Below are 23550 nucleotides of genomic sequence, written 5' to 3'. Positions count from 1 at the left end.
TCCAAGACAAATAGAACCCGGCTTTTCCTATAACACAAAGTACCCATATACTTGTTGTCTAATGGGATGTTTTCACCTCATCACTTCCCAGTTCTAACCCCAAACTCCCTTTTACCAATTAGCATAATCCACCTTTTCCTCTTCTCCAAGCATCAATGGTTAAGATCGGAATCAAAGGAGCTTTTCCCTCAAACTCTCTTCTCTCATTCCTTTTTACGGTTTTGCTAATAAACTCATATTAGTGTCTTTAATCATGTCAATTTCTCTTTTACATAATCAATCCTATACCAAAACTCTACTAAAAATTACAGTTTTCTAGCCAAGATTCTATTCAAACTTTACCACGAACTTTTTAAACAAAAGAAAAAAATCTCCTTTAATCTCCAAAATTACCTAATAAATGCTACACAGTCACTAGTAAAGACTGTCCTAGTGTTTCAAAATGCAGATGCAGATCAAAATGCGCTAAGTGCAAATCCTAGTGGACTCGGCATGAGATGGTCGAGTACTCGATTAACATAACGGAGTACTTGGTTGATGCGGTCATAACTTGGGAGACTCGATTGATTTTGTTAGGCAAAACGAGGACTCGAACAATAATGAGACCAAAGAAAAAAGAAATGGACTTGGGGGAGTCCATAATGACGCGGAGGAGTTTTGAAATTGCGAGTCTTATATGGGTAGCGAAAGTGCAATCTTGTGGCTTTCCTGTGTTGTAATCATGTCGTAATCTATTTCTCTTAATTTTAGGGTCTTGTCCGATTACTTTTATTTTTTGGAAAATGATGTGGAGACAGAGAGTACCACCGATGGAGAGAACAACAATGACAATGCGCCATGTGTGCAATAACATACTACTTTTTTGTTGATTTTCCTAAACACAAGGCACTAGTGATTTTTTCGCAAGAACACATTTGTTCGATGCCCTGCTCGGTGGTACCCTTGGTCTCCGTAGAATCACTCTTTATTTTTATTTTTTATTTTCTGCTATTTATTTTCCTGCAATTACATTCTTGGCCATTTACATTCATGTACTTTAGTTTATCCCTTTTGCATTTCCAACTCCGGTATATCCTAATTAGTTTAGCTTTATTTTTATCATTCACTTCAGACAACACACTTGAACTCACATTGGCTAGACATACCCTCAACCTATGTTACAACTTACAACTTGGTGGTGGTTGGCTGAGAGAGGAACCTTGGGCCCTTTTGGATGCAGCTAACATACAAGTAGAAGGGAAGTAATAGAAATTCTCATTTCTTTACTTTCCCTTTTCTCGATTTGAGAGGAAAGTAAAACAGTACAAAAGGGATTCTATTTGAAAAAATTCTAGCATATAATGTCTACTGTACTGATGCACACAAAAACTACCAAAAACGTACGGAAGAAGTCTCATATTCTTTAATTTCTATTTTCGTCATTTTATTTATAGCCAAATTTTCAGGTATCAATTCCTGTTCATTTGGAATGATTTTGGCATCATTGGAATGGTTTTTCTATTACCCATCTAACGAGCCCAAGATCAAGCGATTTGGACTTGATTTGGGGAAGTTATGGGCATTGCACAATGTAGTGCATTCCAATTATGGGATTTTTATTCTAGGGTTATTTTAGCCATGTTTTTAGTTTTTATATACGTTGCTGTTGATAAACGGTTTAGATTAATTGCTTAGGTGTCAAATTAGCTTATTTCTAATTCCTATAAGAGGAATGATAGATGCAAGGTCCCTCTTTATGCAAGGACAGGAGAAGGGCCATTAAGTGTAACCGAATTCATTTTCTCAACCGACTTTAAAAATGATGTAGATCTATTCAAGAGCCCTTCTCTAGACCTTCTTTAAAGAGGCGCCCCTTGCATTATAAATAGATGTTATCAGAGCATTATAATGGACTTCTTGAATTGTTGGATGAAAAATTGCCTTCATTCTATTAGTTCTTTGAGAACTTTTAGGTTGCTAGGATTTGACACCTGAAAATTTGGCTTCAAATAAAATGACGAAAATAGAAATTAAAGAATATGAAACTTCTTCCATATGTTTTTGGTAGTTTTCGTCCGCATCATTAGACATTATACGCTAGAATTTCTATCTTTCAAAAAAAGGTTGCTACTATTAGTCTATTACTCCTTGCAAGAGTATTTTCTAGTTTTGCTCCTAGAAACCTCAAAAATTTATTTGCATAAATAATCTTATGTGGAAATGGCTTTGAAGATAAACACGACTAATTGCAAATAATGGTTTTAGAAATGATGTAGTTAATGGCTTCCAAAGGGACCTTAATGTCACATTTGCAGAATGCGTAGAAAAAGGTCCAAAGCAAGATGTGGTGGATCTAGGTGCTACAACAACAAAAGTCCTTCGACTTTATGTTCCTCATCAGGATATAGGAGCCTCTGAAAAGATAGGAAAACCCATTGTAGAAATTGCACGTGATTTTAAGCAAGTGGAAAGCAATATTAATACAAATCATCTTCTAATGAGATACCCATTTTTTAAGGAGCCAGAGCCTCGAGTCAAGGAGGTTCAACCCTAACCCAACCTGCCGCTAAATCTTGAAACTTTAACCCAAGCTGTCTAACCCAATTTCCTAAATAGGTCGGGTTGAGTTTGGGTTAACTCAGGCAAAAAACAAAAGAAGAAATAATATAAAAGAAACCATGAACCTGATTTTTAAAATCACAATAAAATTCGGGGGGAACATGCAAACCAACCCCAGACCAAAGTTGAGTCTGGGTTGCATCCCTAGAATGAAAAGTGCTGAAGAACACGCCTTTAATTTCTTCTTCACACGGCCATACAAAGAGCTTCTTATTTGTGCTTGAAATTAGGAACTTTGGATTTTTAATACGGGAAGAAAAAAAATTCTTTTATTAATTTAGGAAATACATTTGGGGGCAAAAGCACAACTGGGGCCCACTTGTTTAATGACATACAAGACCTTACCATGGGCGAACTACAAGTCTACAACCCAAATGCCCCAGACATCAACCTGGTTAAATCAAATAACATTTTCTAATGGGAAGAAGATTTAAATAAGCACTAGATCATTGTAAATTTGCAAACATACAGTCTATTTAAACCAAAAAAAAATTCCATACCAGTCATCTATGTCGAAGAATCACGGCCAATGATTGGTAAAAAGAATGATAATCAGCCTGTGATAACTCCTGCAAGAACATCGCTTTTGCCCCGCGCATAGATGGTGTAAACAAGACGGATAGCATCCAACCATCCATCTAGGGATTCCCACGAGTCTGCAACCTGAGATAGAACATAAATTACAGATGAAACCAATGTTCTAAAGAAATTGATTATACGAAAACGATATCAAGACACCTAGGCCCCGCTTGTTTTGGATTTTGCAAAATGATTTCGACTCCAAAATTGATTATTGGACTCAATATCAGTTCTGAACTGAAAATCAAGCTCTACTAATATTGATCCGTACCAAAAAATAGGGGTATGCTTGTGATTTTATCAAAAAGATAGGGGTATTCTACTCCAAAAAAAAATCGTAGTAAGCATACTTGGACATGTAGAATAATAGGGAGGGCTGTTATGGGCATTCCTGTTTGGGGAGTGTCTTCCTGGCAGCCCTCTAAAACTAATACAGGACATTCACGCCTCTAGTTATGATATTAGCACCTCTCTATTTTAAACTACTGAAATTCGCTGTTGAGATCTTGTTGGGTTCTGTATCAGCCGGTGGGAGATGTTTAAACTAAAAAAAGGGCGGCCCATATGAAAACAGAGGGGGTGATATTCTGATAATACACTGAAAATGATAATACGCAAAAAAAGGGAGGCCCACATCCAACTTTCCATCCACAGATTGCTAAGCTAAAGCCAAATCATCACAACCAATGATAGTGCATGCCACCATAATAACTAAAATATCAAACAATAAAAAGACAACTTGCACAGGAAGGTTCCAAATATTAAACAAGTCTCATCGGCTACGATTAGGGGAGACTGGAAGTATTGAATTTTGACACCTCTTCGTCAAAATGACTTGTACCCATGCGCACCGCAGTCTCAGGCAATCCAGCCAAGTATATGGGGATTTTAGGAAGCTTATGTTCCACACATGGCGCAAATAAGAAATAAGTAAAGGGCGAAAGTGGTCTTATTAATGGTACAGGCAACAATGAACCAAACCGCAATTTTCAGCCAAGACTCGTCGCCTTTATAATACCATGGATCTTATATTTCATGAGGGAACCTCATTTTTCTGTTGTGCATGCACCCGTATTATCCATTGATGTATCCTCTGTCTCTGTGCTTTTGCATGCCCTTATGGCCATGGTTTAAAATTTTGGTTTCGGCACTGGTTTCGGACGCCTGAAATTTCAAAATTTCGGCCGAAATCCGGCAAAACAAAGAAAGGTATATTTTATTCAATATTAAATTTCGACCGAAATTTCGGTGAAATATTAAATTAATTTTAAAAAAACATGTTTTTTGGGTGAAATTTCGGAAAAATCGAAATTTCGACCGAAATTCCGAAATTTCGGCCGAAATAAAATACCGTTTCGGGTTTTCGTGATTTCGGTGTCGGTCGTCGAAATTTAAAACCATGCTTATGCCTTTTCCCATATATGATCTCGCTGTAGCTTCTGTCGTCTGCACCTTGCCCACAGGAATGCATCACTTATGTTCGCCGCTGACAGCAGACCTCTCTCATGCCTCGACCCCCTTCTTCCTTGCAAGATGCTCCTCCAGGTTTATACCTATCCTCTGCTGATATTTAAGTTCCTTCTACTGACTCACCTCGAGTTTATGACCTCGATACTCCCATTGCTTTTTGCAAGGGTGCGCAGTTGTGTTAATGCACTTTCTCTTTCCATCCATGTCTCCTATCACTCCCCCCACGCCTCCACCCCTTCTCTCTTCTCTCTTCCCTTCTTATAAGGCCTTTATTGATGAGGTCATCTCTGTTACCATTCCTTGTACTATTCATGATCCATTGAGTCATCTCGTCTGGAAGGTGGCTATTCTTGAGGGGATGGGAGCCCTTCATTTGAATCACATATGAGATCTGGTTTCTCTTCTTCCTGGGAAGAAACCTGTTGGCTAAAGATGGGTATTTGCAATAAAGAAGGTGTGCCGCTTGCACAATCCCCCTAGCTCTCCCATGGATCCTTTTTTTTTTAAAGATAATAGAAATTTTCATTGATAGTTTGCAAAATGCAGTGGGGACCAGAGGTCTCATCTAGCATTACATAGTATCAGTATTGCCTGGCCAGGAGCATACTCCTGAGCCAGGAAGGTAAAAGCAAGTAAATAAATGGAAATCTTCACGTTCCACCATTCGGCCTCGCGCCATCTTCACTAACTGGCACTGCCTTCCAAAAAGACCTTTTCAACTCCCTACTGAACTAACCTCCTCTATTACAAATTTGAAGAAATAACCAGCAGCTTCTCAACCCAAACATTCACACTCCTTTTTTAGAAAAACTAAACCTCCATCGCATCAGAAGATAAAAAAGCAACCAAGCAGGTGTGCCTCACCAAGCGAAAGACCAAGGTCTCTCAAGCCATTGAGGGTCAATTTCATTTGTTTTCCCCACCTGGAGCACTTTAGAGCACGTCATCTCGGTTTATGATGAAGTGAACATACAGGCAACCCGCCTAAGAACATACACCAAAGTAAAACAACATCTAAACCCCAGAATTCCAAAGAAAACAGAACATTACCACGCAACACCATCACTCCAAAACTCGTTAAGAAACATCAACCCTCCTCAATACTCTCTCTCTCTCTCTCTCTATACACTTGCCCCATCTAGTAGTAGGAAACAAACACTCCTTCCTACAAAAATCCAACCTACCCAGAACCTTCCAATCCCAAACTCCTCCAAACTGGCTTTTCCATTACACTACCAAAAAACTTTTTCCCAAAAGACAGACACGGCCAAAGAGCATAAAGATAAAACACAAAAACCCTAACCAAAAAGCTTTTTACATAGGGGAAATAACTTTTAATTATTGAGATAAGTAGACCCACCTTTGTCCACACCTTGACTTTTGTGTTTTTCCTCTTCCTTGCTCTTTTCCTCTACTGATTGCTCTTCAATCCCTGTCCCAAAAACATCGCCTCTTGCCAACAATTCATCTATTTCATCCGTTGTGATGACATCCTCCTCAGCTTGACAGATCCTAGACTCCTCCATACTGCCTACCTTAACCTTTTCTCTTACCTTTTGCTCAGATTCCCATCGCAATCTCCTTTCCTCTCTCTCTTCTTCTAAAGCCTTCTTAAAATGCCGGAGCTTATAGACTGGGACACAAGCTTCTTTGACATCTCTCTTTCCTGCTAGACGGAAGAATTCTTCTGCATTCTCTCTGGCGGCTGTTTTGAACTCTTTCCACTCTTGCTTTCGGATTTCCATATCTCTCTCTCTCTCTCTCTCTCTCTCTCTCTCTCTCTTTTGGTATTGGAAGACCTTCATAAGTCCTTTTCTCCTTGGCGTAAGATTTTTTTTGCTATCATCTACTAGATCTTCCCATCCTACCTTCCTTTTTCCTTTTCAGTCCTCTCCATTACCTTTACCTGATGAGTTGAGATTTTCCATAACCCTTTGAATTATTGAGGCAAACTTTTTTTTTCCCCTTCTCTTTGCTGCAAACTTTTTTTTTCCTCCTCTTTGCTAAACGGCCCTGAAGCTTCCTTTCAAAGATGGAGAGACCTCCTTTAGTAGGCCGAAGCGATGACGGTTTGAAGGAATTATTATTTCCCTCGGGTTTGATGTCACCTCGCGAGAAGGAAGCTTCTCCTTTACGTCAACTTTTGCGCTGAAGTGACACATAAGGTTATAACACTAGTCCACCTTGGCCACATATCCTTCGGTTATGACACTTGCTCTCCCATGGATCCTAAGTTATCATTTCATGAGAGTGAGGGAGAATTCCTTCGTAACCCTTACAAGTATTAGCGCCGGTAGGTCGTCTCATGATGGGGGAGGTCCTTCATAATGCTTGGGGATTACCAGTGCCCTGTAGATCGTCTCATCTACTTGATGTTTACAAGGCTAAATATCTCATTTGCACTCTGTCGCAAATATGGTTTTCGAGAATTTCCTAGCAAGGGAAAATCTCGAGATAGATTTTTTTTTCGGGTTTATATCAAGTAAAATGATAAAATAAAATAATTTAAAAATATATAAAAGTATATAAACTAAGAAAAAATTTCAAAATAAAAAATATCGTATAGCATGGTGATCCAGTTCATGCATGCTCTTCACTCTTCCCGCATGGCCGCTCTTCAACGGATACTTCGCTTCATCAAGTCCAACCCTGGCTTTGGACTTGAATATCGACCCCATGGACACTAAGACATCTCTACATACACAGACGTAGATTGAGCTAGCTTAGTTACGGATCGGCACTCCACATCAAGATATTGTGCCTTCTTGGAGGCAATCTTATTATTTGAAAGATCAAGAAGTAATCAATTGTTTCTCGTTTTAGTACATAGGCGGAATACATAGTAGCATCTCATGGTGCATGTGGTGTGAGCTTCTTCAGCTTTGGTCCCTGATCTCTGAGTTGGGTTTTGGCACTAAGGTTCCAATGCCCCTTCGTAGTGATAACCAAGCGGCTATTCACATTGCTTCTAATGTGGTTCTTCATGAGCAAACTAAGCATATTGTTGTTAATGTTCACTTTATTCAAGAGAAGGATCATTGATGGTTCTCTTCCACTTGTTTCTTTGTCTCATCACTAGAATATATCTTCACCTAGACTGTAGGACCCGCTCTTCTTCAAGATACTAGTGTCAAGCTGGGCATGTCCAATATGTATAGCCCAGCTTGAGGGAGAATGTTGTAATGTATGGTATTGTGTCCATGTATATTTAGTTATATTTAGATAGCTCATTTCCTTTTAATTATTTGCTTCCCTCCATTAAGGGAATTTCAGTCATTTGAAATAAAGCTAGTCTTCATATATGACAAGGGAGCTCATTTTCTGCTAATGCTTTTACCATAACACTTTCCTCTCTTCCATCACTTCTTCTCTCTTCTACTTCTTTATTTGCTTTCCTTATTCAATCGGCATTATTTACCCCAAATTGGTACCTACAAGAACTTTTTTCCTTCCCTTTTGGTCCTACATCAACTACACAGAGAATGGATGTATATGGGTAATATTACAAGAAGTCGTCTTTGCAAGACATAATTTACCTGATCATTGATCATTGTTTAGCTTTCTATGTTTTTTCCATTTTGCTTTACGTGAATGTAATTGTTCTTTCACACGGTCTGACATGTTTTCATTTCTGTCACAACTGAAGCACATACCAAAACCAAAACTTGAAACCTTGTTCACAGATATGCTCCATTTATTAGTCATTCTTCCTGCAGTTCCAAATTTAACATAGAAATAGAGCATGAGTTCTTTGGATTTAGGATTTTCCATTAGGTTCCCAAATTATTCTGTTTGCTGATAATGAATAGAATTTCTGTATGCAATACCAAACCACTTTGTTAGCTTGTCATTATATCAAAAGCTTCTAAGAACTTCTTAAAGAGCTCAATGGGATTCAAAACCAACATCCAGAAGCCCTGAAGCCCTGGATGTACCGAAAAATATATATGAATATAAATGTCCAACATAACTCAACTAAGCCTTTGTCCCAAACTAGTTGGGGTCGACCCAGAAGCCCTGGATGTACCAAAACATATATATGAATATAAATGATCTACTGCGCAAATGCTACAAACGGAGTAGCCTACTTGAATATACATGCATACTAGCCTGTTCAAATGCAACATCTATCAATAGTCCAAATGGACGGATATAAGACACCGCAACATCTATCAATAGACACCCCAATAACCCAGCAGATCTGACCCTACTCAATTGGTTTTCACGAAGATGAAAGGCCAGAAATAATGTTCAAGATAAAACAGTATAGTCCTGATACAGTACAGAGTTTCTAAAAATGGATGATAGGTCAATGGGGCTTGTCAGGGAAGAAAGACACAAGTAGCAGGGCACGACTGTTAGCACCCATTCCATCAGATATTTCTGAAGTAATACAAAGATTGCTTGTACAAATGCTACATCTAATTGATACTTGCATAACCAACAATAACGTATCATGCAAATCTAAGACAAATCAACATTTTTTTCTTATCTAAAGAAACATTTCTAAAAGATTTAATGAAATACTCACCAAGAAGATGGGTCCATGAATTGTATCAATACTGAGGCCTGCACCTGGTGGTAATGTAAGATCTGCACAAGCTGATACAGAAACAATATCTGGAACATCAACTTTGACCAATGACTTATCAACTGGGCCTTGTAATCTACCAGAAGGGCTTTGAGATAGTTGCTTTTGCTCAGCTTTATTGACCTGAACAATAATATTTTCAGGATTCATATCTAGGAAGGGATATTGGCCGACAATCAATTCTCAGTTCACTTGATATCGATTACTAGGTTAGGCGATTAAAGAACCATATAAATGTCCAAAAAGTGGAGTGCATCCACGGACAAAAAACGAGTACATTACATATATCATAGTTCTCTACATAAAACTTTTACCACCAGTAGGCCTGATAGATAAATATAAATTATTTGTTGCTTCAGCAGCTACGTTCAGGAACAAGAGGCTTCATTTGCAAGTTACAGAATTTTTGGAAATGCAGACTGTTGATTTTTGTTTCCAATGTTTAAGATCTTGAAATTAACACGGAATTGGACACTACTTGGTTTGAATCATCTGAGAGACAATTATCTTTGTAATTTCGAGTTCGAACAATACTCAGTGAATAACTGTTAGAAAATGATAAAATAAAAGGAAAAAATATATGAAAGTTAAAGGACCCATGTTGCTTGAGAATTGAGATTGAATCAGTAGGAAGATATGCTAAAAAACTTATACAGCTATTAGATTACTAAGTCGGGAGTGATGATAGCAGACACACCTAGGCAGATCCAGATCTTTCACTGTCACTGTGCTCCACATCTTGAGCTGGATGAGATAAGAATACCTTAGAACCATTTCGTGTAAATGAGCCCTATGGAGTTTGATATCAAGGTTGACAACTCAGATTTTGAAGGAAGGCAGCAACCAGAAGATTTTATTAATTAGTTGACATGTAGAACAAGAGGGCGAGCCTTGGCGCAACGGTAAGGTTGCTCCATTGTGACCTGGTGGTCACGAGTTCGAGTCACGGAAACAGCCTCTCTGCAAAGCAGGGATAAGGCTGCGTACATCTAGCCCTCCCCAGATCCCACAATGGCGGGAGCCTCGTGCACTGGGCCACCCATATTTTAGTTGACATGTAGATCAAGTGTTCAACTATAAGGGCATGCCGGATTGTAAGATGTAAATTGTCGCCATGACGCCGTCAAGCTAGGGAACAATGTATCGGCATGGTGGGAACAGCTCAACGCAAGGTGAGAAAGCATAGGAAAGAGGAAGATTTCATGGAAGAAGAAATTCCTGAAAAAAATTATCCTGGAAATTATTTGCAGCACTTGGATCAAAAGATGCAAAATTTGAGGCAAGAAGATCGGAGTGTGGATAAACATATGGCGGAGATCGGAAAATTACTCTGGATCACTTATTCCCTATGCTATTGTATGGAACATCTGGAAGGAGCGGAATAGGCGAATTTTTGAAGATCAGTAGAGATCGGTGGGGAGGCTAGCGACGGATATCAAGGTGGAACTGATTTCATGGGCGAGAAACAAAAGGAAGATACCATATAGAGTGGATGATCTGATAAGGAACTGGTGGGCAATAATTTGGGAAAGGACAATCCGAACCAAACCTAAACCGAAATGGATGCCTCCACCGCTAGGATGGCTCAAACTCAATTTTGACGGAAGCTCTATGGGTAATCCTGCTAGGGGAGGGATCGGAGGACTGATTAGAGATAACAATCAATCGATTAACATGTCCTATTCAGGCCCAGCGGGCCAGTGCGATGCAAATGAGGCAGAAATCAAAGCTCTACTATTCGGATTGAGGTGGGCTTATGAGAAACATTTAAAGTCCCTGATATTGGAGGGAGATTCAACGAATGTTGTTGGATGGGCCTCGAGTAGCTCCCCAGGACCGTGGCACCTTCAGAATATAATAGCAGAAGTGCTAGATCTTATAAAGGTTTTGCAAACAAGAATTGAGCATCAGAGAAGAACAGCAAATGAGGAGGCGGATGTCCAAGGAGACAATAGTTATCATGAATCTAGTTAGTAATTGCTGTTGAGAATTGTATTGTGCTCACGAATATAATCTCTGTCTATGGTGTACTCGGATTTATCCGATTCCTTTTGTATATTGGCAGGGACAACTTGTCCCAACCATTATTCAATAAAATTGTCAACTTTCAAAACAAAACAAAAAACATACGGCAGAGTTTCATCTTCTAATTGCTGAGTAATTTGACTGAAAGATAGAGAAGACCGCGACACATTATTTTGAGGGGCTGCACTTTCTTATAAAGGATGTGGTCACTCTCCACCCATATTAGTAGTAAGATTTTCCACACCTGATGCACCAAGAACAGGAACGTATGCAATCTGATTATTGATGGCGGCAGCTGTGAGGAAACAGTATCCCAACAAATGGTCTACTAACTCCAACTGAAGAAGGAGAAGCAACCTAGGCCATATAAGATTGTGTGGTCCAAGAAAGGGAATAAGGTAACAGTTTTTAAGTCTTGTCTTGTTTCATTTTCTTTCGGGCAATCCAATAAGGATGAGGTGTGCTGCAACCATTAAAAAAAAGAGGATAAGGTGTGCTGAAATGTACTGCCTATGGATGGTTGTCACTTTTGGGGCGGCCATGGCAATACAATGGTAGGACATCCATGATAGGTACAGAAATGCCTATACATTCTTTACGGATGGTGTAAAGGTTAGTTTGGGTCTGTAAAGGAAAGAGCGAAGCAAGGCAGTTTTTTACAAATTTTTTTTAGCAGACTTATTTTTTTCCAAAGATTTCAACTTCCAAGATTTCGACTTGGAATGGACCCTTTTTGGCTCTCTCTCTCTCTCTCTCTCTCTCTCTCTCTCTCTCTCTCTCTCTCTCTCTCTCTATACTATTTGATTACTAATTTGTTGTTTTCTGGATATACTCTTGCGTATATCCCATATATCTGTCCTAGATCAGTACTATGTGTGGTCTCAGGATTGTTTTAGTGTTCCACTAGTCCTTGATACAAATTACATCAGATCTAAAGTTGTTTGTACAGTTTGCGCATCATCTTGGACTGGTTAGAGTCCAAGATCTGGATCAAAATATGGGGACATACCTTGGGGGACTATCAGCTAAGGCGTGATTATGATTTATGACTAAGTTAGAGGACTATCACACTATCACTTATTGTGGAGTTCCTCCAACATATATAATAGCTGTCAGGACCACATAATCAATGAAGAAAAAACTTAACGACATTAGTTTTAGCCTTCTCCAACCATTCAAAAATAAATAAAAAAATTAGCCTTCTCCATTAGGTGAATGTATGTAAACAAATTTCCTTTGGATAAAGTCATCACAAGCATTTACCTAATTAACATTTACGTAAACCTTGTTGTTGAAAATGAGACTCAAACTAACACGGTCTTGTAACTAAATGACCAACATTGGTGTGGGAGTGTGGCCTATTTTGAGTGCCCAAGTAAAATGGCATATTCGTCAATCATGTGACTTTAAGCAACAATAATCATATGAGCAACCGTAAAGCAGTAGATAAGTTCCAATTCAAGCTAGAGACAAGTTGCACTGTTTTTGCAGTTTGTGGGAAATCAATTATAATGAAAAGGAGGCGGATTATTATGAAGCACATTTTACTAAGCTACACATAAAATTTCAAAATGCAAAATTTAAAGATTATGAGAAAATAATAAATATTTTAAATATTAATTATTTCTTTATGCTCAAAGAATTCTACAGAGAATAAAGGATAAAAATCAGATCCATGGAAAATGCTAAATGGGCATTGTAATGAAAAATAACAATGTAACCTGTTGGAGTACTTCATGATTCAACACAAATTGGGTTCGTTTCCAATCACAATGAGGTGCAATTGGACTCCCTGCGGGTGGTGCTGTCAAATATCCCACTTTGAGATAGGGCAAAGGTAGCTGTCAAGAAAGATTTTTCTCGTTTATATAGTAGAAAGATGGACAACCTTACAGCACCTGAACTAAATAATCAACAAAATCATGCATAATTTTTCCTCAGCAAGTACTAAATTCATCTAATTTTTCATTATATAGGTTTCTACTTCCCAAGCCAAAGTAAGCCATAATTCAACTAATATTACAATGAGATTATTGAAAAGGGAAGGGGAATAAAAAGAACATAGGATTCTAAGAATACTCAAGAATTGAACCTGTGAAGGAAACATTTTATCGTCGGCATCGCTTAACAATCCTTACAAGACTAGTGCAAGGATTGAAGATTCGTAATGAGATATTGGTGTAAGCCTCATCACCAAAAACAAGTTCCAGATCCCCCATAAAACCAGGTAAATAACATAAAAGTTGACGCACTCAAATACATACAATGCAACTTGGAAATCATTCGATCGATTTGGGTAAAAAATATCAAACATTTATCAGATTTAACTGCCATAGAAGCATGGCAACAAATGAATCTTAAAAAATAATAATATAAGTAGCAGAAGTGCATGTCCCCATTGCAATAACAATGTCAATCATGCAATTGTGGGATTAGGCTGCCCCAGAAGCATGCCAACAAATGAATCACTCAAATAATATCACGAGCATAAAAAAAACAAGTATCTGTCTTATATAGAGTACAAGCATGAGAAAATACAGTCTCACAAATATTCCCTGCCAATCCTCCTATTCTTCTCTCTTTATAATCTATTCTATACACTTGAACTATTAGTGGTGTTTAGTTAGGATAAAGTGATTGCAAGATCGATACACTGATAATGGTTTGTTTTTCCTCCCGTTATTTATTCTTTACTTCTTACTTGATGGGAATCTTATTCATGTTTTTGTTTTTTACATAAGGGTATTTTGTTCAATTATATCTGTAACTTAAGCAAAAGTTCATTTCGTCAAGCCGTTCTTGTTATGTTTGTCGACTGACCTAACTAACCTAATTATGACTTTTCCCCCACATTTGTGTTATCAGAGCTTTACTGCAAGGTTGCTAGGGCTTCTATCCATCCGATTTCAAACTCTACTGAGACTTTCTTCTTCAAAGCTTTCAAGAGCACGACTGCAAGTTATTCTATCCACTTTTATCTGCACTTATTACATAAGATTGAGTCTGCTTTTATTCTCACATGTTCTAGACACTTAATTCATAATGTTTCTCTTGTACCTCGATTTACAAAAAATTATTGTCCGTTTTCAAATGACATGGGACTGTTGGAGATATATTATGAGGGGTGTGGATGAGTTTCAGGCCGGGTGGGCGTGGAGACCAAACTTGACTTTGGCTTGATCTATGGTGAAAAGATGGGCCTCTTAAGGAGAAGTTCCCTTTCCTGTTCAGAGTATCTTCCAGCTGCAAAGTGAGCATTGGGGAGTCGACAAGAGATGGGAGGAGGCAAGGTGGAGTAGGATATCTGGTTATGCCGCCCTTTCTTCGATTGGGAGATGGACACTGTTGTGGCTTTTTGGAAGAGATTATAGGCAGTTTATATCAGATGCAATGCCCTAGATCTTAGGATCTGCAAGAGGAGCTCGGACAGTTTATTCTCATCAGATATTTTTCCCATCATGTGTATTGTATGGCACCTCTCCTGCTCCGGCTAGGATAGTGTGTAAGATCACAATCCATCCTCGAGTTGTTGCGTTTTGATGGACGTCGTGTAATACCGTTGATCATTTGATGGTTCACATTGGCATTGTTAAAGGTGAGGTGGGTGTTCCCTTGTCACATTAGCGAGCTGATCGAGAATTGGGCATCTATGCCTTGGCCCCAGCATGGGAAGCTTCTTTGGAGTCTTGCCTTTGCCGTGTCCCTCGGCTAGTTTGGAAAGAGAGGACTCCCAGGGTTTTCAAATGGACATTGATATCAACATATGTGGTTTGACAAGGTAGCTTTTCCACCATGGTTTGTTGAGCTACTGGTACAAAGGAGTTAAGTGCTGTGTCCAAGACATAACTCCGAGTAGCCTGGGGTGTTTACCGGGGTGGGCATTCATCTCTTGATCACCCCTCTACTGGATACTTCCCTTGCCTCCTGGATTCCGTAAGACAATCTTCGATGGTTCTAGTTTATGGAATCTTGGTCCCGCTGACATTGGAGGCATACTCATAGGTCATGATGGTGCTGTTAATTGGAAAGTACCAGATCCATTGAGATGACAGGCTATAATAAGGTAGAGCTCCTTGCACTGAAGACATTGTCCTCCTCCTTAAGCGTGATGCAATTTGTTGTGTAGATGTCTTGTATTCTGGCATTATACAGGACCCTGACGGACTAATGTGCGCGACACACACACGGGTTGCCACTAAAGGGTATTTCGGTAAATTTCTCCGCGTAGTGGCTTTGATATATAAGCCACATGTTAGGCTTACGGGATTAGGTTTTTCTTTTGTGTTTTCTTGGCCAAGAATTCTTTTGGTGTTTCGTTGCACATCGTGGTTGATCCTTGTCGAGAAGGTATTTCTCGGTTTTTCTACATTATTAGTTTGAGATCATTTGGGGGGGGGGGGGGGGGGGGGGGGGGGGTGTCCATTGAATGTCATCCAATGGGTGTGTGAGGAGAAAGGGTTGCATTTGGAGGCTTGCCGATGCTCTTGAGGAAGTATTGGATCATATTAAGGGCTCAATGATCTCTTTCCAGCATGTTTTTTGTTCAGCCAATGGTGATGCTGATGGCTTAGCTCGTGGCTGAATGTTTAGAGCCTTTGGCCATTCATGATCACTTTCATTTGCTTAGCAGGGCTGATTTTTGCTCCTTTGTTATCGTTTTTTGTTTGTCGCATTGACCATCTCGGTTGATGATTTTTCCCTTTGCTTTCTCACTAAAGATATCTTTACCATTAAAAAAAAAACAAAAAAATGACACGAGACTTCTAGTGTGGATTTACTGATTACCTATAAGGGAAAGGAATTTACTAAAGAAAATTCAAATATGAACTTAGTATCAAACTGGGTTTGAAACCCAGGTTTCTAAAACTTTTGCTGGGATGGGAAAGAAGATTTAAGAGCCAAGATGAGATTGAAAGTGGGAGACAGTTGATCTAACGGCAGGACATGAAAAGAAAGAATAAGATGATTTCTAATAGGGATAATGCAAAACTAAGTAAAGACGAATTCTAACAGAGATAATAAAAACTAAGGGGGAAAATCGCGCCTCCTAAAGCATTTTGTCAATTTTCTAATAAAAAATTAAGTCCCTTACAAGTTCTTTCACAATGTCATAAATAGGTTTCCTCAAGACGCAGCTAGTGCGCCCACTAAACATAACTTAAAGCATCTAAATATATAAGCAAATAAATAAAGAAATTGTGTTGCACTCCAATGTAGGACCATTTAGTTAATTCGACAGACTTCCCGGGCTCCTTTCAGATACCTCATGTACATCCTGGGGACTATTTACGAATTGATTTTTGTTGCACCCACCGATCCATGAACATATCAGCCATCACTTTCCAACATGATAACCATCATATGAGATTTTACAAAACAGAATATGGTTGTATCTCAAAACACAGGTCAATAAACGTGTCGCCCAATTTTTCCCTTAAATTGAAACAGTAGAAAAGAACAAATGCGTTCCACTTTCAAAGAAACTATCTCAGTCGACAAGTTTAATGATTCATAATGAATGATTATAAAATCTAAAAACACAATCCAGTAGAATTAGCACTGACCATAGAGCGGACAAGTCTCAAGGCACTGCGATAAACCTGCATGTCAGATTAAAGCATCAATTAGTTTGGAAGAATGAATGAAATGAATGTAGTGCCAAGAGCATGTCAGAAATATGAGCATAAATAGATTATAATCAACAGGATCTCAAAATCATTTGTTCTCTGGAACCCTTTCTGTGCACTCTAAATGATACTACTATAAACATAAAACCATAATGTTTTACTACCTGAAAAACTAAATTGCTAAAACAATCAAACAAAAGAGACATTCTTATATTAAATTATGGGAGATGATTTTTTAACCCCCCGCCTCCTTGCAGGATTATACGCCCCCCTTTTGACATGATTTGACATAAAAAATCGTTAACGTCTGCCACAATTCACGTTAAAAGGGGGGCACATAATCCTACACGCGGGGGGTGGGGGTGGTTGAAAAAATCGTCTCCCTAAATTATAAGATAGAAACGTTAGCAAGAAGCATGATTGCAAGTGTTGCTTATCATGTACCAAATTGCATAAAGATGATACTTGTGCAGGCACAATTATAATTTTGAGTATTTGAGTCTTATAGACCCAATTTAAAATTTATTATTAGTTTCATCTTCTAACTTCCAAGTAAAATCTAGTCAAGTTTTGTGATATTCATTTATACATGCCCTGTGACTTATCTCATGAGGTGGATACTCATATCTTATCCTAGATTTTGGAAAATACTCATTCAAATCTCCATTTTCATGCTTGCATTTGTATCCATATCTAGGTATCATCAGTTTCATCACAAAGCTCAAAGACATGTATTTAATCATGGAGTCATTTGAGATGTGTAAATCCCCCATATCCATCAAAGGCAACACAAAGGTTGATCCATTGGGAAACTTGGGAGTCAGCTTGTCTAAATTGATGTAACGGCACAATTAGCCCAGCTTTAGATTGTAGAGACCCTTTGGGGTCTCTTCTGTACTTCTCTTTTAATATAAAAGTTAGATATTAATTGTTCAAAAGAAAAAAGTAGAAAAAAAACGAACAGCAAATAAAGAGCACAAAAAATGGGCAGTGATAAATTCACCCCTTGAAAGATGAATGCACCCCCTGTATTTCTGTTAAAGGGGGTGTATTCTTCTTCAAGGGGGTGAATTTATCACTGCCCCAAAAAATCCATGGAATAAACTAAAATGACCAAACCAAAACATGCATAAACAATGTATATCTCAATAACACATTTACCTATATGAAGAAACATAGTGAAACGGAGAAAAATAACAACAATAAACTGTAGTCTCCGTTACTTGATCTCGATTTGGAATGTAAAAAAAATGATCTAGGGATAGGATGGGTCCCAATCAACTAGGACTCAGTTGCCCACCATACAAGTGGCACATATGTATCGTAATCAGGATCATTCATCTAATGGCCAATTCCTTCATGAAAGGATGATCCTAAGCCAATGATAAGGTCCTGATAAGAAAGGCTTTCAAATGAATGGTACTAATCACAAAAAACATGTCACAAGTACAAAATATGCACACCACATGCACAATGTACAATCTAAGTCTAGTTGACAGAGACATCATTGATCCCCGTAGCAGATCTCAAATGCAAAACATATTAAAATAGGACTAACTACAAAATAATGCTTAATAACTACTTTTTATGAAACTTAAACCATATGTTACCAGCTAAACCGAAGTACATGTGACCAGCTAAACTGAAGTACATGTGACTTGATTGATAGATCTTCGACTGGGATCATGTACATGAAAGATGAAACAACTAAGACTGTCCCTTTTAAGTAATTGAAAAAAAAAAAAAAAAACCCAAACTACCCAAAGAATAGATCTAAGGCAAAAAAATAAGAGATTAAGAAAGAATAAATTCACATGAACATCGTAGTACCATTTTCATTTCAAAAAAATAATAATAATAAGTTCACATGAACATCAATAAACCCCAATCAAGAGAAGATGGATGAGAATAAGAAATTCACTTCCTGGAAGGAAAATCTAGAAGATCTAGCAAAGCTCCAGTCTTAAATCAACACTTTGGAGGAGACAACCAAGATGGGGAGCTTGATGGATGAGAATAAGAGATTCACTTCCTGGAAGGAAACTAGCAAAGCTCCAGTCTTAAATCAACACTTTGGAGGAGACAACCAAGATGGGGAGCTTTCTTTCTCTTTCTTCAAAGCAAAATAAAAAAAAACTATAATTCATGGGTCTTGACTCTTGACCCCCTTTATAAAACCTTATATTAAGTGTGAAACCCCTCAGTTTGTCCCTACTTTAACATAAACCAATTCCCTTTTATGTTCAAATAAATAAACTTTTAATAGGAGAGAAGAGTAACACAACTTCAAAAAAAAATAAAAAAATAGAACCCCCCTAAAGGTTATTTAAGGGTCATGTGGGCCTTTTGCTGGCCATGGCCCTTAGTCATCCCGATCCTTGGTGGGCCATGGCTCCCACATGCATTAGTATTTCAAATTAAATTTATCAACAACCTGAGTTGATTCTAACACTACACAACCAGACCAGGTCTTGATGAGCAAGGCCAAGTTTTCAATCACCTGGCATTTATATTTCTTAGGAAACTGAGGTGATTGAATAAGTTGAGACACCTCAACTTAATCATTGTATGTGAATAGTCACATATACGATGAGGACCCAATCAGTATTTTCTAATATTGACACTTCTACATCTTAGCTTCCTTTGAAAATTAATGGTTCTAACCATCAAATTATACTATTTTTCCTAGATTGACAAGATTGTGATCTCTCTTTTTTGTTGTAACCTAAGTGTGCAGAAGATATTTCTTTTTCTGATATCAGAACTGCATGACTGTCACCGATATTCACTTCACATTAAACAAGGAGCAAAATACAATCGAGAAGTGCAGAATAATCTCTCATCAATATACACTTCACATTAAACAAACAGCAAAATACAATTAAGAAGTGCTGAATAATCTCTCATTTTATTCTTTAATAGTGGTAGCAAAATTGTCTGATAAATCTTTTTCATGAAACCAATAAGTTTCATTATTATTTTCTGTATTTTTTTACCCATTACTTCATGTACTTCTTCATAAATTGGTTCTTTTACTTGATTTTTACAAACTCACCCGAGACTGAGTCAAACCTTGAAATGTGGAAACCGGTTTACGAGCCAAGTTCAAGCATTTTTTAAACAACCACTGAATATAAAGGGAAGTTCCAATGAATGCGACTATAAGACTGTACAGACATGTGACATAAGACTTTAGTCTTATCCAAAAATAGAGAGAAGAGATAGGAGTAATTCCAGAGATAGCTACCGAGTAATTTGGTTTTAAAGCATGAGCAGCAGCAATATAGATAGCAGACTGACTGTAAAGATCATTAGGGGAAACTTCTTTTGCATTGACTGGTCTCCCAGTTCTCAATGTGTCCTCTGCTAACCCATACTGAAAAGTAATAAGAATATTAAAATCAGATAAGTTCATAAACAGATAAATTTTGCCATTCAAAAAAAAAAAGATAAATTTTAGTCATTTAGTGCAAGTTGAAAGGAATAAGAAGAGCTAACATGATTTACTTAATGTTTCTCTTTTCTTTGGAGTGATAATTTAATTTAGGTTAACTTATGACATGCTGGAAAGTAATTTCAACTCAAAAGGTTTGAGGCTGTTATCCTCAAATTGAAAGGACAAGAGCACTAGTAACCGAACCAGAACAGTGCCGAGGTTGTAAATCGCCCGATGAAAATCAAATTGCAACTGGATTGCTGCACGAAACTGCCAAAATAATTTTGATGGCATCAAATACAGATTAGACATAAAAAATAAATAAATCCCAAATGACAAATTATGAGAATCAATTTCTTGGCTGCTTTCTCGGACACACATCTTGGTAACATGATGCCTTGAAATAATTACTGTACCTTACTTATTGCAGTTCTTACAATAGTCTGCTTTTCCCGGACAGGAACTATAGCACTGAGTTCCTATGTTATAGTAAAAATAATCAGATCACCATCACCCCTCACACAATGCAAAAGATAGCTCAAAAAACAAAATTGAAAAATCAGGACATATAAGGAACATCTGTGGTATAGAACAAAAACATAAAATAAAAATAAAAAACAAAACAAAATAAGGACAATATAAAAATAAAATCAACTTATCAAACTCCAAATAGAGATCCAAGATACCTGCAGAGCAAGCCCCCAGTTGTTAAGTGCCTGTGATCAACAACACAAGATGCAGTCAAGAAAGATACTACGAATAGCAGGAGAAAAAGAACGTACTTCTGTGCCTCGAGAAGAGGAAAAAAGAACATACTTCTTAGTCAACGTACTTAGATTTTTGTTTTTGTAATGGGGATTAATAAAACCTTATCAAAATATAAAAGAAAAAGAAATAAATTTCCAGCTTATGTTCCTCAATGAATGGCACAAAGCTGCAAGTTAATTTAAGTGGCACAAGAGGACATTGGTGCTATGTGAACAGAAAACGATTTTACTAGAAGGATACGTATAAGTGTGCATATAGAAATAAGACTCTTAACTTACCAACTTCTCGAAAAGCTAAAGCTGTTGGAGAAAGGCGTTATTTAGCTTTTATACTTTAACACTCCCCCGCACGTGTGGCCCACTTGGCAAACACGTGGCACACGTGGTCCCACTTTGGACCGACCATCGCATGTTGATTTTTGCTATCCGGGAGGTTTGATCTCGAGACCTTTGGCTCTGATACCATGTTAACTTACCAACTTCTCCAAAAGCTAAAGCTGTTGGAGAAAGGCATTATTTATCTTTTATACTTTACAAAGACGTTCAATTTGGATTTTCAAGATATCAAGAGAGACATGGCCGAGCGCTGTCAGAGCAGTATTTGCATTGGTATAGTAAAAGTCATAACACGGGTATCTAATGGTTTAACAGTCAATCCAGTTGGAACCAACTAGATCCAAGGAGAAATTTTGCCAAGTGGACCAAGGCCAAGAATCAAATAGACTGTTGATCAACATATAGCAATGAAAAACAGAAAAAGCGCAGAAAAGGACACAATTCTATCAATCAAATTGGATCAACTAGAACTGCAGAATAAAGAAGTATATCATTCAGTAACTGGAATATCCTGCATAAAATAACATGCATAAAACTAAATGAAAACATATGCATGTGTGTGACAGTGAGTGATGCGGGTGGGCACATACACGACCACGACACACATACATGCGCACATCACTCATGCACACAGCTTGACATTTTCCTAGAACAAAAGAGTTGGGTTGTTGAGTCTGTCTGGCAACTGTGTGACCACCCCAACCAGTTATTACTAGTTCCAGTAGAGCATTCTCTGGACATGGTGATTTTCTCCCATATGAATTTTAAAATCACAAGTTTGGGTTAACAATGAAAAACCAAGTATAGGCGATTAAGCATGGAAACAAAAACCAAAATCATAAGAGAGATCCAATAGAGTTTGAAAATGTACTAACTCATTTGGACAACAGTAAAATCTCAAGAATAAAATGGAAAACTGGATCAGGAAGAAGAGAGAGGCAATAGAGACAGGACGTTTTGAAATGAGAAAACCAAGATTCCAAAGAAGACCAGTAAAGGGGTCCACGCTACTAATGAGTAGGATAAAAAGATGTACATAAATTACTAGTACTGAAAAGACATCTTAAGAATGAAACATGATTTTCTTTAAACACACCTGTGGACTGTTCCAGTTGAGTTGAACAGCTTTAGCATAATTATGTGTTGCCTGCAAAAGATTACTTCAATGTTACCAATTCTGTGGTTTCCTATAGAATGAAAAGAGACATTCTGAACTCATGTGGGATGCTTTAGCTAAAAACAAAGAAGTTATCAAATCAAAATTGCCAATAAGTTTCAACTTCAACTAGATATCTGCTTCAATATTCAACAACAGAGAATCAGCAAGCCATAATATAGCAGAAGCACAATGTGTGTGTGCCCATCAAATGACTGCTTTGGATCACCCAAACAATGTGGCCCCCATTGTATTTTAAGCCCAGGGAGTAGATAAGTTATATACTCTCTCTCTCTCTCTCTCTCTCTCTCTCTCTCTCTCTCTCTCTCTCTCTCTCTCTCTCTCTCTCTATATATATATATATATATATATATATATATATATATATATCTGTGTGTGTGTTTATGTGTGTGTGTGTGTGCGCGCGCGCATATATGTGTGTGTGCGCGCGCGCGCGCGCGCGCACACACACTCCATAATTCTCACATGTATGAATTGTTTGAGAATTTATTCTTGTTTCAACAACAAAATAAAAGCTTTTGCGAGCATTGCAGTATGCTGCATTGCATGTGTGAAGAGTTGAACGGGTATAAGCTTACATCAGACTTGGAGCGATCGAAAAGAAAAGAGTTTACTGTTACTAAGTTCCTTTCTAGGTTTTGACGAGAATAGCATTCCGTTAGCGGGCAGATAGTGGGTAAGCTTCCAATCTTAGTGTTGGTATATCTAAGTCCACTTTCCATCTTAATTTTGGAGAAGAATCTGCCTTGAAATCCTCGAGCGTGATGGTGGTAGAGGACATGATGATTTTGGCAGAGGACATGGTTATGAGTTTTTTTTTTTTTTTTTTGCCCACCCACAATGCGTGTACATTATAATATCATGTCCTTTACCAGTGGTTGGGATGCATTTGAAAAACCAATATAGATCAATCAAGTTTTCTAAACAGTTAATAGGGATCGTGT

General features: G+C 37.9%; 1 protein-coding gene across 2 annotated transcripts in view; it reads right to left on the bottom strand.

Annotated features, from left to right (window-relative positions):
- Positions 1-2838: 2838 nt before the first annotated feature.
- The window catches only part of LOC143888064 (Tetratricopeptide repeat (TPR)-like superfamily protein), a 42654-nt gene continuing 21942 nt past the window's right edge, over positions 2839-23550 (bottom strand). The window contains exons 6-15 of one of the 2 annotated variants that reach the window (XR_013254472.1): positions 22526-22576; positions 21013-21042; positions 20743-20805; positions 20531-20596; positions 20138-20266; positions 16828-16863; positions 12985-13104; positions 9179-9361; positions 3099-3261; positions 2839-2989 (exon numbers count right to left, since the gene is read on the bottom strand). Coding sequence is in view for 1 of the 2 variants with exons in the window: in XM_077392356.1 (XP_077248471.1) it covers positions 3151-3261; positions 9179-9361; positions 12985-13104; positions 16828-16863; positions 20138-20266; positions 20531-20596; positions 20743-20805; positions 21013-21042; positions 22526-22576 (789 nt within the window). In the remaining variant the exon portion in view is untranslated. Of the gene's footprint in view, positions 3262-9178; positions 9362-12984; positions 13105-16827; positions 16864-20137; positions 20267-20530; positions 20597-20742; positions 20806-21012; positions 21043-22525; positions 22577-23550 lie in introns of both variants that reach the window. The other variant, XM_077392356.1, reaches the window with a different exon arrangement.

The sequence above is a fragment of the Tasmannia lanceolata genome, unplaced genomic scaffold, assembly GCF_043159265.1.
Source record: "Tasmannia lanceolata isolate RefF3 unplaced genomic scaffold, GAP_Taslan_0.1 ptg000012l, whole genome shotgun sequence".
Lineage (NCBI taxonomy): Eukaryota > Viridiplantae > Streptophyta > Magnoliopsida > Canellales > Winteraceae > Tasmannia > Tasmannia lanceolata.
Note: the sequence above shows the minus strand (reverse complement) of the source record. Positions and strands in the feature narration are given on the sequence as shown.